At 43.8% G+C, this 13,711-nt stretch overlaps 1 protein-coding gene across 1 annotated transcript in view; it reads right to left on the bottom strand.

The window, feature by feature from the left end:
• Positions 1-8,092: 8,092 nt before the first annotated feature.
• The window catches only part of RUNX2 (RUNX family transcription factor 2), a 203,130-nt gene continuing 197,511 nt past the window's right edge, over positions 8,093-13,711 (bottom strand). Inside the window, exon 7 of the mRNA XM_088467256.1 lies at positions 8,093-9,206. Within this exon, the coding sequence (XP_088323382.1) occupies positions 8,728-9,206 (479 nt within the window). The 3' untranslated portion in view covers positions 8,093-8,727. The remainder of the gene's footprint in view (positions 9,207-13,711) is intronic.

Below are 13,711 nucleotides of genomic sequence, written 5' to 3'. Positions count from 1 at the left end.
TGTTGGTGGTGGGAATTAGCCCTAAATACATACAAATGATTGAACGGCGGTGGTTTCTTGTTCCTTGTAAGCCTTTTATATGGGGGCACGGCTTAGGGGGTCAGTATAATTATTATAGTAAAGCACAAAATTAGGACGGATAATCATAATAAATAGAAGACAATCACCAGCTGTGTTATTCTACGGCGCCTATTCACTATTCATGCATGAAATCCCTCCTTAGTGGATGACATGGGAAATGGAGACTTGTTTCTGTCTGGAAATAAGTCTCTAATGCATCAATGTTTAGAAAATCTCTACAGTGTGTTACAAACCCTGTGCGTTAAAGGGCAACGGTCATTTTAAACACTGGATTTATTATTACTTTTTCAGAGATAGGCAAGCTCTGGCTCGTCAATGGCTGTGGAACTACTAGTGCCAGCAAATCCTGGCAGACAAATTAAATAAAACATTTTAAATGTTCAAATACAAACAGCATCTAAGGACCTTCATAAATAAGATATTGGCAGTCTCTACAAATCAGAAAAAATGGGATCCCAGTTGTTTTAATGATACACAAATGCAGGGCCGTAACTAGGATGGTGGGATGTGCCACGGCCCCGCAGGACAGGGGGCGCTGCTCAGGCCTGTGAAAGTTCTGTTTATAATCTTTTTCACTTGCAGCTTCCTCTTCTTTTATCCCCGGCATCTCCTGGCCGCACCTGTCTCCTCCCTGGCTGACTCCCCCTTCATCTGGCCACCTCCCCAAGCACCTTCAGTTACATCCTCTTTTATTAACACATACATTTATACTTTCATACCCGGGACTCAAACCTATCACCTCACACATGGCATGGAGCTATCTGCCCCACAATTTCTGATGGCAGCCCTGAACACAGCCACCAATTCCATACCCAGGTGCTGCCATAGCACACCTCGGGTACCCTTGCCGGTGAGTTCATCTGCCGGCGCAGGGTACATACACGATCTCGCCACCACTGATATTTGCTGCATATACACTACAAGTAGCAATCTTTGTATAGCTTCAGTTGGTGATCTACACTGCTGGCTCCAGGCTTGTGCACGGCGGTTCTCATGGACAAATCCTGCTGCAGATGCAGCTTCACCAGCGCTCTCCTACATCTAGAGCTGGTGTTATACCGCACAGTTATTGTGTATCAACACTGCGGCCATTGGATTCACACCATATTTGGCAATTGGATAACAGTGGTACAACGGGATCGGCAACCCTTCATCATCGTACAAGACAAATCAGATTTGTCATGGCCCTTACCCATGAGGCCACGCATCTTATGTCCCTATTTGAAAAATTGTGGGGGGGGGTGTGTCAATGGTCTTTCTGGCCCAGGGCCCCAAAAAGTCTACTTACGACTCTGCGCAAATGAGCCTTTAGGGGCTGATCCATAGTCTGGAGCAATATTTTTGCAGTTTGCTGATTTTTTTTTTCCAATCTGTTCATGCGCAGCAGCCGCAACCTCGCGTTTGCAGATCAGGATGTGCGATGTCGCCCACAGTGCCCCAAAAGTCGCAGCGCGATTGACACACTGCTGGCGTTTCGGGGAGGCGACGCGCAGTGTTCCAGGTGGTGTTGGCATGCGTTCCTGAAAATGTGGACGTGTCGGTTTTACCCGGACTCCCGAGTAATCTGAGGGCTACTCTGACTTCCAATGTTTACGCAGTCGATCCTCTGCTGCATCCCTGGGCGCGTAAGTGTAATCCTCCATTCAGCTTTATGAAAATGTCCTGTGTAAGATTCAGATAGAAACGTGTGCGGAGCACAAAGTACAATTACCACTGCAAAGTCCAATCTGCTATTACTATAAGACCACTGCTTTCTATATATTATATTACTACAGTACATTCTATCATTTAAATCTGTGTCATAAAAAAGGTGAGTTGGCAATCCGTGTAACCCGCTGTCCTGACTTTAAGTTGCATTTTTATATATACTGTATAAACCACATGAATAAAAACTCCTTAGAAGACTTATCAAAAAAGAAGTTTATTGGAAATAAAATTCAAACATCCACTTATTATAATAATAATAATAACAATAATAATAATAATAATAATAATAATAATCAGGTGCGGAGCAACAAAATAAAATTTACAGACGCAAAAATAAAATAAAATTAAAAAAAAAAAAAAAAGTCCCTTTCAATAGATAGTAAACATTTCCATAGCGGAATAAAGCAAATATCTGGGGAAAAAAAAAAAAAGATGTGCATAAAAAGCCAATATGGTAACTCACTGTAACAGAAGCTTCTATTTACAAGACAATGCTACTGGAGAAGTATTTTGGTTAAGAAAATAATTGGCATATGAAGCTTTCTTACAAAATGAATGTCACCAGTACCTCATTTATTAAAAAAAAGGAAAAAAATCTGGGCTATTACGTACTGGCGTACAATCTTCTAAAAACAAAATAGACCTCTGTAAACAGGACATATTTTCAAACATTTGCATAGATAAAGTATGAGATAGTACCATGTTATAGATATTGTACCTCGTTAAAAAATTATTATTCAATTTTTTTTCGAATGGCAACATATATCATGGCTGGTGCTGGAGTTTTTGGTGGTTAACCTGTGAATAAAAATTGTTTCAGGTCACACTACCATTTTTGGAATGTAATGTTGACACAGTGCTAAAGGCTATATTATTCCTGGCTTCCTGAGAACTGGTACAGTAAGAGCAATGTCACAAACAGACATTAAGCCTTGGCACTTGGCTATGATAGGCCCCTTTTGTGTGGCAACAAAATATGTGTACAATGATCAAAATTGAGATGTTTAATATATATAAAGCAAGACATCGTTAGGTAAGGCAAAATCAATGGCAGTTGAAGACGTTTATAAAGTGCACCTGTCACCGATGATTGGAGGCGGCCATTTTGTGAGCTGAACCAATTGTTGTTATAAGGATACAGCCTATCAAGTCACTAGGAACCATTTTGTTTCTCAGCAATGTCACTAGTGGTTTCATAGGTTATATCCGTATACTATTGATATACTGTACTGTATTTTGGGTGTGCACTAGGAAGGGGAGTACAGACAATTTTAGTTTTTAGCAGCCACACACTGAATGTATCAAAGGAAAGAAAAAAATAATATTTTTATGTTACAGAACTTGCAAAAAAATGGAAAGTATAATTTTGTTATATTGTATAAAATAATAATTAAAAAAATCCAGTACTCAGTATCAACTAAGGCCAAGAGGCAAACAGTGCAAAAGCACTGTAGCCAGTAGCAACAAGCAGATGTTCTCTTTAAGCCTGCTCCAAATGTGTGGTTGTTATGGAATAGCAGACATTTTTGAAAGTTACGCCACGTTACTAAAAAGAGCCCTAAGCACAGAGCTGGCAGCCATTTTGTGGAGCGAAGTCAGTATAACTGAGCTGTCAATTCACAAGGAATTGGTTATAGATGAATAGAGCCCATGTCTCACCATTCTGGTCATAAAGTGCCTCAGTGACATCAGTGATCCCTAAACTGTTTCTAGCCTGTATTGTTGTGAGTCCAGCGCACAAAATGGCTGGCAGTGACTGTGGCATAGGTGGCATGTTTCTGAAAGCAGCTGCTTAGTTTATGTTGCCTTCATATGTTCATTATTTAGAGACGCTTCACACGCCATCACCTAGAGAAATTATTTTGTGCTGCGTTGAATGTAAACTGCGCATTCCGATATAAGAACTGTGAGAAGGCCGCAGCATAGCGCGACTCTAATATGCAGCTAACCATTATGTATGTGCATGCAGTATTTTCATGCTGTATGTACCCTGCACGCTAAAACCCTAACTCCTGAATCAGCCCCCAGGTGCCTAATAAATTGCTTTGCTTCAGGTAACAACTGGCCGCCGTTCATTGTAACTGGGTGACGGATACACGTAAGTGCTGCTCAACATGTCTGACAATGTAAACAAAACAATCAACAAATGGAATGCTTACAGCTACAGGATTATATATCCATAATTTAAGGCACATACTGCTATAAGCTCGTCGGAGATCTCTTTCAGCTGCTTAGTTGTACTTCCGCTAACCGGCCGCGGAATTGTCGTGGCAGTTAATTAAGACTTGTGCTAAGCTGCACCTGCTTCATCAACGTTAACACGCAAAGGAAACAGCGATGGTAATAAGACGTGGCTTTCATAGCTGAGAACGTCCCGGTGTGGGTGTGTTACATTGGGGCACAGATACCTCAGATCTCTCTCTAATCGCACACTCGATTGTATCTTACTGACCCAACAATGAAGTCTACAAGAGAGAAGTGTCACTTTCATTGCCTCTTCAGCTACCTGGGACGTCATAGGCCCCCATGTACTAACGAGTTTTATCACCAAAACGGGTGATAAATGTCACTGTGTATGATAAATGGTCCTCCAGCCAATCGGCTCCCAACTGTTAGAAAAATGGCAGTGGGGAGCTGATTGGCTGGAGCACCATTTATCATACACAGTGAAGTGTATCACTCGTTTTGGTGATAAAACTCGTTAGTAAATGAGGCCCTTAATGAGCTGACGAGAAGGGGTTCATAAAGATGAATGAGTGCAATTAGCACTGGCAATAGTAAATGAAGCGAGAAGTTTAGAGAAAGAGGAAGGCTAAAGCATAGGCGTCAAAATACAATTGAAATGCAAACACTGGGCCCGAGGCTGAATGGCATGTAATGTGTACGCAATTGTAAATCCACAACGAACGGATTGAGAATGGTATGCTAATACGACAGCACCTGAGTATTCCGAATTACGAGTATCATTAAACGCACAGCCCCCCCACTGCTCTGTCTGGAAGTGCAGTCATCGTAACTTTCATCTGCACTAAACAATTACCCCATTACCCCATGCTAGGTGCAGTAGATCGGTCTGAATTTGGCAGCCAGAATACATACAAATGACTCTGGGTACACAAACAAACCAAAGAGTATGCAATGCTTAGTTTGAGAAAAATCGCTAATTGCGTCTTCATACAAAGTTGCTAAAGGTGGGTACACACCTGACAGATATATCTGCAGATGATGGTCGTTCATACACACTGAACGGCCATCATCTGCGGGTCCTGGAGACCAGGGGGCGTGTCCTGGTGGGCGTGTCCCGGTGTGCGTGGGGGGCGCCCCCTCCCTCACGGCTGCCGTTCTGTGTGTACGGGTGGTCTGCAGACCGCCCGTACACACCTGCCGAGAAGTCTGCAGACATATCTGTCCATCGGCTGTGCAGCACCTTCAATGCGATATGTCGGTGAACGCCGACATTCATCGACATATCGCGTGTACACACTGCCCGACAGGCAGCAGATACATTGGCTGATCAATTGATCGGCCAATGTATCTGTCAGTGTGTACCCAGCTTTTAGAATCAGATCCACAGGCAAACAATTTGCTTTGCTACATTGACGGCAACACAGACAAGTTAACGTCAGCCTAAATTATATTTAACAGATCCTCAACATTTTCAGTATTAAACAGGTCTCCAAACTGTTACCTTAATCTTTCCTGTGAGGCTAAAATATTACCCGTTACTGTGACGATTACTTAATCTGTACCTCCCAACAGGGCCGATGAGACATCCACAGGGCCTGTATACTGAGGGGGCATGGTCAAATCAGGGAGGCGTGGCCATGCCCCCTTTGGGCATTTATCCCCATCAGCACCTGGCCTGAGCTCTCTAAAAAGCCCAGGCACGAGCAATTAGTACCCGCTCCCCCATCGCCTTTTCTTCCCTCTTGGCGCCCCTACCTACTAACATTTAAGCTTTGCAGGATAAAATAAGGCACACCCCATTCTTTTCAAAGCCCACCCTATCCAATGTGTCTGATCACCCTGTTCTGCCCACCCTGATCTGTTCGATTTGTCTGTCCATCCTGATCTGTCTGCTAACCACTTGTTGCTAGGGTCATCAAAACATAATTAATAGCTCCAAAACATAATGTAATACATAAGGAATTACCAATGTTGTTCATAAACACTGATTCAATTAAGCGAGAGCAATCTGCTTTTGCGCACGTCGGAGGTTATTAAGGCAGGAAAACCCTCGCCTGTTTTTGCCTACCCCTCTATATGGTGCAAGCATACAAGAGCGAAAACTTCCTACTGACTTCAATATCCTGCGTTACAGTCCTGCTTCCGCAGCAGCTAATGGAATCTCCCCCCAGAATGTTTCAAACTGTTAAACATGATTTTGTGTGACGTCAAGCCGAGTGCACAAGCAAGTACCAACATTTCCTATTCCATACAGGAGAGGAACAATTATTATTGCAGCAGCAGCAGCAGGACCGGAAAAGAGTTTTCGAAATTGCAAAATGAAAAATTGGAATTTGCAAAAATGGCATATTCCACTTTATGACACCTACAAGGCCAAGCAGGTATAAAAAAATATAATATTGCTGGGTCTCTATTAATAATAACAATGGGCCAAGTGCACAAAACTCATTAAACTAGAAAAAAAAGGTTTAAGGCAGAAAAAAAGACAGAGCCTGCTCTGCCATCTCAGAGACACCCCAAGGCAAGACGCTAAGTAACGTCAATAACTTCAGCCACAGCTGGTTGTGTTACCAACATTTCGGGCATGGCTAATGTTAGCAATATTATGATTCAGATTGGAGACCCCAGTACTGCACGTACCCTAGGCAGCTGTCTAATACTAAAGAGGAGATGCATCACGTCTGGAGGCAGATAGTGGAGTAATTGCCCAAAACCGCCAAATGTCGTTTCAAAGACTGTGCCAGATGAATGACTGTTAGATGTTTATTAGTTGCTTAGGGAAACGTCTCCACTTTGTTGCTCTCCAAGACTTGATGCATCTTACCATACAGCAGACTCTCTCAAGCAAATCATCGTTCTTTTGTGTATGGAGTTCCATCCTTCCAGACATACTGCTTTTCCATCAACGCATCTCTCAGGTTAAATCGTCTAGGCCTAAAGACAGGACAAGTCACTGCATCAGTGCTAACACAAACTAACAATTAGTGCATGTAGGTTTTATTCGGACCTGCCCCATAATCATGGTAGTTACAGAGAAGTGCAAGACTAAAGTCGCAGAGATTGGCGGCAGTGCATTTAAAAAAAAAAAAAAATGTTAACGATATGACTATGGAAACAATAGTGCTTATGACTTTAAAGTTGCATAAAAAAAAAACACTGTAGCTAATTAAATTGCATATCGCTACATAACTACATAACCCTCTGTTTTTACATCCGTAGCTGAAATATTTAAATGTACTCTGTCATTTGATGACGTTACAGCACATTATAAGGATATCTCTGGCAACTGAATACAAGTCCTAGAGGTAAATTTACTAAAGTGAAAATTTTTAGAAGTGGAGATGTTGCCCATAGCAACCAATCAGATTCTAGCTATTACCTTCTAGAAGGTGCAAGTTAAATGTTAAGTAGAATCTGATTGGTGGTTAGGGGCAACATCTCCACTTCTAAAAACTCTAACTTTATTAAATATACCCCCTACAGTAATAACCGCAGGCTCTCTCAAGAGACACAATAAAAACAAGGCACATTATAATACTAGAGTTCTTGGAACACATGCATTATTACATTACACCCATCACCTACACATGATGGAGGCGGCCATGTTATGGTCCGAACCAGCATTCCTGAGACAGCAGCATATTATTATTATCTTTTATTTATTAGGCGCCACTAAGGGTCCCCATCTCTGTATATGTCAATTTAAAGAGACTTGGGTGACACTTGTGCCCAGAGAACTGATTGGCTGGGCCGACAAGATGGCCGCCTCCGCTGCGTGCAAGCAATAGTGCTCTTTAAGGTTACACATGCAAGCGCTCTCAGTTTATTAACCTTTGTGGATGAATTTATAGCTATAGGACATTAAAGAGAAAAATAAAAACAACATGTTTAGGGACCTGTCAGCACATTTTGACATAAACAAACACTTAAGGGTCCAAATATTATTAAATAATTATAAATTAAAATTGTTAAGGTAAATCCAAAATTAAAAAAAAAAAAAAAAACTCCCAATTCACACACAAATTCTATACATAATTATAATTTAAAAAAAAAATTATATAAAAAACCCCATAAAATTCATACCTTTTTTGAGCGAATATTATTACGTTTGTGCTGGCTTAGGCAACGTTTTATCCATATTATGTATGCTTTATGGCTTTTTTTTTTTTTTTTTTAATTTAAAGGCATAAAACAGAAGATGAAGCTATTGAGAGAAGTGCATGTTGCATTGTTTCAGAGTCCGTACCATAATGATAAAAAACTGTGGAAAAGTTCCAATAAACGTAGGGACATGCTTTGTGCAGTTTTCTGTTGCTTTTGAGGTCATCCCTTTTTTTCAAAAAAATAAGGCACTTTTTTTATTTTTTTACACCACATTTTTTTTGGGTATTGGAATGAATAAGTCTTTTTAAATTCCTACAATTATCTGCGTTTTCCTTTCCCATTCAGTCACAATAATATTTGACAGAGCGTAAACCAGGAAAAGCCGTAATTCTCTTTGGAATAACTTTAGTACAATATAAATATATAGTTAAGGCAATGTGTGCTTTCAGATATCACTTTGTAACACAACAGCATAATTATCGATCGGTAAGTCTATTGCAACGTTTCATCAGCGTCTTTTTGAGTCGCACTCAGAATATGACATCGTATATATAAAATGCGTTTCCTTCTTTGTTTTTTTAAAGGCACTTCCATATATTTTCTGAATAAAGTCTCACAAACTACACGGCATCAGGAAAGGCAATATGATCAATAAGGCCTCCACACGGATTCATCCATTCGGCCGCTGGAATTCAACACCGTGGGGGAGCTACTGTGACTTCCGTCCGCATCCACGCCATCATTCTGGCTGCCCAAATTTGGGTTTAGCAATGTGGTGCCGCCGTTGGCTGTTGTACAGGGCGGTAGCATTCGAGAGGGAGAACGGTCACCCCCCGGAACCATGGGGAACTGGTAGGATCCAGACGACGTACCATAGTAAAGGTAGGGAGTGCTGCTGGTTTGGAAGGGTCCACTTTGGTTCTGGGAGGAGCCAGGGTAAGGAGGAGGCAGGTAGGTATGATAATGAGTGGTTGCCGACATACCTAATGACATCCCTGAGGTTACTGGAGGAGTGTAAGTAAAAGTCGCAGGGTAGTGCATTCGCTGGTTAGGGAAGCGGCTCTCCGTTAGGGAAGAAATGCTTGTAAACTGCCTGGGATCAGAGAACGGACCCAACTCTGAGGTACCTTAAAAATACAAAGAAAATAACATATATTACTTCATGTGGGATTTATGTTCATATTTGATGTATCAAGCAGCAACAGAAGTGGAGAATGGGAGCAGTTTCCCATAGCAACCAATCAGCTTCTACCTATCATTTATAGAATGTACGTGATTAATGCTACCTCAAAGCTGATTGGTTGCTATGGTTCCAATTTAACCCCTTAATCCTAACATTATCAGACCATCAAACATGGGGCCTGATTCAGACCCACTCGCGAGCGGCTGTCCGCTCGCAAGTGGGTCGATGGTGTGCACTGCGCATGCGCACGACGGAGGGAGCTCCGTCGTGCGCATGCGCGAGACGCGACGAGCGAAGGACTTTCCTTCGCTCGTTGTGTCTGATCAAAGGGGGCGTGCTGTCGATGTTGATTGACAGCACGCCCCCTTTGGTGGGCGTGCCGGGGGCGTGCCAGCCAGACGGAGGCGTTCCCAAGGGAACGCCTACCGTCTGAAGCCGGCCCCACTGACATCACTAGTGATGTCAGTGGGAGTGATTTTGGCTCTGATAGAGCCAAAATCACTCCGGGCCTTGCGGTTGAGAAACTCAACCGCAGGCTCCGGCTCGCAGTGGCGATGGTCGCGATGGTCAAGACCATCGCGACCATCAACCTGCACGCTCGTATAGGCTGTGGGTGGTGACCCACAGCTATACGAGCGTCCAGGAGGACGCTCCATAATTATGGAGGTGGGCCCTGATTCAGAGCGAGCGCTCTGGTCAGAGCGTCTGGCTCTGAATCAGGGCCATGACCGCTTCCGTCAGGGACAAAATGATCCGCCCCTGGATTTCCCTCTTAATTTATGCTGAAATATGGACGGCTGGGAGGTATTATTAGTCTCTGGGTTTCTGTTTATTCTGATTCCCAATCTGCATGTAACTCCAGGACGCCAGCTGCGAGTGTAAGGCTAATGCAGCTATATGCCAGAATTCTGAGTCTTGCGCATCTAGGCGACTGAACTTCCCCACTCCCCCGTTCGCAGGAGCAGGCGTCCTCCTTATCAGCAGCACTTACACCTACCCCTGCTAGGTGCGGGAGAGGCTTCCCAATCTGGCAGTTCTCTTTGCACACGGAATCAGAAACGCCCAATATCTTATACATAAGTAATTTTGAGACTGTGCGTCTCCCGTGCGCCTCAATCGTAACTCTGACATGTGAACACACGCGCATTGCAACACAGAAAAAAAAATGGTGCGCCTGCGCCCGACATCGGCAGTCTATGTGACTCAGAAGGGTTCCCGACTATAGATAGGCAGTAATTAGTTAGACAATGTCTAGGTAGACACCAGATGTCAGATACACTAAAGTTAGACATGCAAAAAGGTCGACAGGTACAAAAGGTCGACAGGGTCAAAAGTTCGACATGAAATGCTTTTTTTTTTTTTTTTTTTAGGGTTTAGGGTTAGGCACTTACTGGAGGGTTAGGGTTAGGCACTTACCCCCACAGTTAGGGTTAGGCACTTACCCAGACGGTTAGGGTTAGGCACCAGGAGTGAGGGTTAGGCACTAAAGGGAGGGTTAGAGTTAGGCACTAAGGGGAGGGTTAGGGTTAAGCACTAAGGGGAGGGTTAGGGTTAGGCACTAAAGGGAGGGTTAGGGTTAGGCACTAAGGGGAGGGTTAGGGTTAGGGGCTGGAATATACTAAATGGGAAATGCGGTAAAAACCCCCGGTTTCTGGGTTTTAGCACATTTTATATATGTATCATCGGCTGGCCGTCGGGACTCCGTTGCGGAAGGTAACGCCAGCTTTTGCTGGCGTTACCCTATAGAAGCCTATGGGCTTCTACCACATCGCGCTGGTATGAGGGATCCAATCAGATCCCTCTGCGCATGCCCCGCGGCCGCCGCGTCCCTCTGCGCATGCGCAGATGTACTCCCGGGTCATAAACCCGGAAGTCCACGGTGCAGCGCAGATCGCAAAGGACAGCTTTTATTGGAAGAGCATATGTTAGTGCATATGTGATCAGTAGGTATGCGAGGCATGGTGGGATGTACTCCACAAGGTTAGTACATCCTGCCCAGGGTGAGGATTAGGGTTAGAAAACAAACAAACAAAAAATTGTTGACCATTTTTGTGGCGACCATTTTCATGTCGAACTCTTGACCTTGTCGACCTTTTGTACCTGTCGACCCTTTTACATGTCTTACGCTGCCCATCCACTACACGACAGAAACAACAACACGATTACATCATAATCGTGCTGTCGTTTCTGTGTCAGTGATGTGCCTACACTGAACGTTCACTCGTTAAGTGTAGGCACATCCATCATCCTCGTACATGCTGACCCTGACATGATCGTCAGGTTGACCAGCATGTACTGGCGATGATAGATGTCAAAAACGACCAGCGGGCACGCGCATCACTGATCATTTTTTACATTAAACTGCCCGATTTGAGGGCGATTACCAAGCGATTGAGCGATAAGACGGTTGTTATCGCTCAATTGCTAGCTTTAATCGCCTAGTGGATGGGCAGCATAACTTTACTGTTTCTGACTTTTGTCCCTGTCAAACTATTGTCCCTGTCTATTGACTGTCTAACATCTGGTGTCTATCTAGACATTGTCTAACTAATCAGTAACCCGTCCCACTGACCTCTGCTATCACTGCTCCTTAATAGGGTTACTGACAGGAAGTCTGCTCTACATAGGAAAAATGCCTACCACCATGGCACACCCCTGTCTGTAATCTCCCCTGTTTTCATCATCGCCCTGAAACATAAACACATACTTATGTAAGAGCTGTGTTCTGTAACATTTAGTAAGTAGTTTGTAAGTTAGAGTGCTAGCGGTCAGCCATTTTCTACAGCACAGGGCCTCATTCAGCAAGGAACGCAACTGCGAATGCAATACCGATTACGCACGCAGTCTTACTGTGATAGTATGCTAATCCATTGCAATCTCAGCACAATATAAGGACGCCCACTTTACCTTACACACATCCATAATGTTTAGCAGGACTGCGAAACCATCGGTACAATAGACTACCATCGAAGCAACACGTACACTTGCACAAGCTCTGACCTTACTCAGAAATGGCCAACTACAACGAACGCCATCAGGCCTCAGTCTGCGTAGGGCATCTCAATGGATAATATATGCACGCCCCTGCAACGGCGTTGAAACGCACCGGCACGCCTGCCTTCGCCCGACCACCCCTCCCGTCACCACCTACAAATGGCACTTCCTGTCAAGCACTCTGCGTAGGCTGGTTCGCACACGGGCACTGCGTACCGTTGCGCAGTACGCAACAATCAGCCGATTACGTGCGTACAGTATTAGCAACTGCGTTCTTTCCTGAATCAGGCCCATAGTCAGTAAAATGCTATAAAGGTGTCTGTGCAAACACTGATAGCACTGGTAATCGGTTTATATAAGCGGTGGCTGTGGACTGGCTCCATTTTAAATCCCTCCGACACAGCCCAGGTGGAATCATTTCGCACCAGCCGTCGAGGGCCAGAGTACATATAACAAGGGACCCTTTCCCTCAACAACTCTGTAAACAGTAAATCACATAGATTTACATTTTCCATGCTCACTTGTAACCGAAAGAATCAATTGAAAAGGCAGTAAATAAGTAAATTAAAGACTGAACTCTTGAAGCCGCAGCTAGAACACCTCTTTCCTTTTCTGCAAAATATATTGCGCTGCTAGGTTCCTTGGTCAGAAACTAGGAACAATTTAACGGCATGTGTTTCCAGTTATATTGTTGCAGAAGTCTCATTAAAAGTTCAGGTTTGGCACTGCTCCAGCCACCGCTGTCTGCTTCTCACTGGCTAATTCTTCTCGTGCCCCCACCCCCACCCCCATACCTGCTGCAGTCTAGAGAATGCCGTAGCCCAAGACCCGTGTCACGACCGCTCTCCGCACATGCTTGCTCACGCCAGCTAATGTCACTTGCCATTCATGTAACAATTAGTTGCCCAAAGTTGTGGTTTGCGAGGGGTAATGAACAGCAAATTTTTTCCTGCCTAGCAAAGCTTTGGTCTTTCATTCTCAATTACAATAGCGGCAGTAAAGCTGCCTCCTCGTCAGCATGTCAACCTAATTGCATAATAATGGTTACAATAATTTCATGACTTGTGCACGGACATTAATACGCCAGACTGCATTATATTATATTATATTACCGGTGCAGTGTATTCCTATAGTGTACGATGCCTGCATGGTAAGTAAGAGCGTGGGGACAGAACAAATAAAAGAATATTAGGATCCGTCGATGACACTATAATTTATTTAGCAGAACTAGTGCCCACTTTTTTTGTAGCAGGGTCACATTCCAGCAAGGAACAGCTTCCCTGTCCCCGGCGGGGAGGAAAAGAAATCGTACCCAGGCTTGCAATCTAATAGGGCCAGCTCATATAGACTGCAACATCTAAGACACGAATGAAGCCTCACTGCAAACAGGAGATCGTTTACCCCTTGAAAGGTTTCCTCACACGGGACACTGGAAGTAATTTTGTAAGCAATTTT

Source organism: Taudactylus pleione, unplaced genomic scaffold (genome assembly GCF_031769625.1).
Source record: "Taudactylus pleione unplaced genomic scaffold, aTauple2 ptg000070l, whole genome shotgun sequence".
Classification (NCBI taxonomy): Eukaryota; Metazoa; Chordata; class Amphibia; order Anura; family Myobatrachidae; genus Taudactylus; species Taudactylus pleione.
The sequence above is the reverse complement of the archived record's forward strand: the minus strand, read 5'-3'. Positions and strand labels throughout refer to the sequence as shown.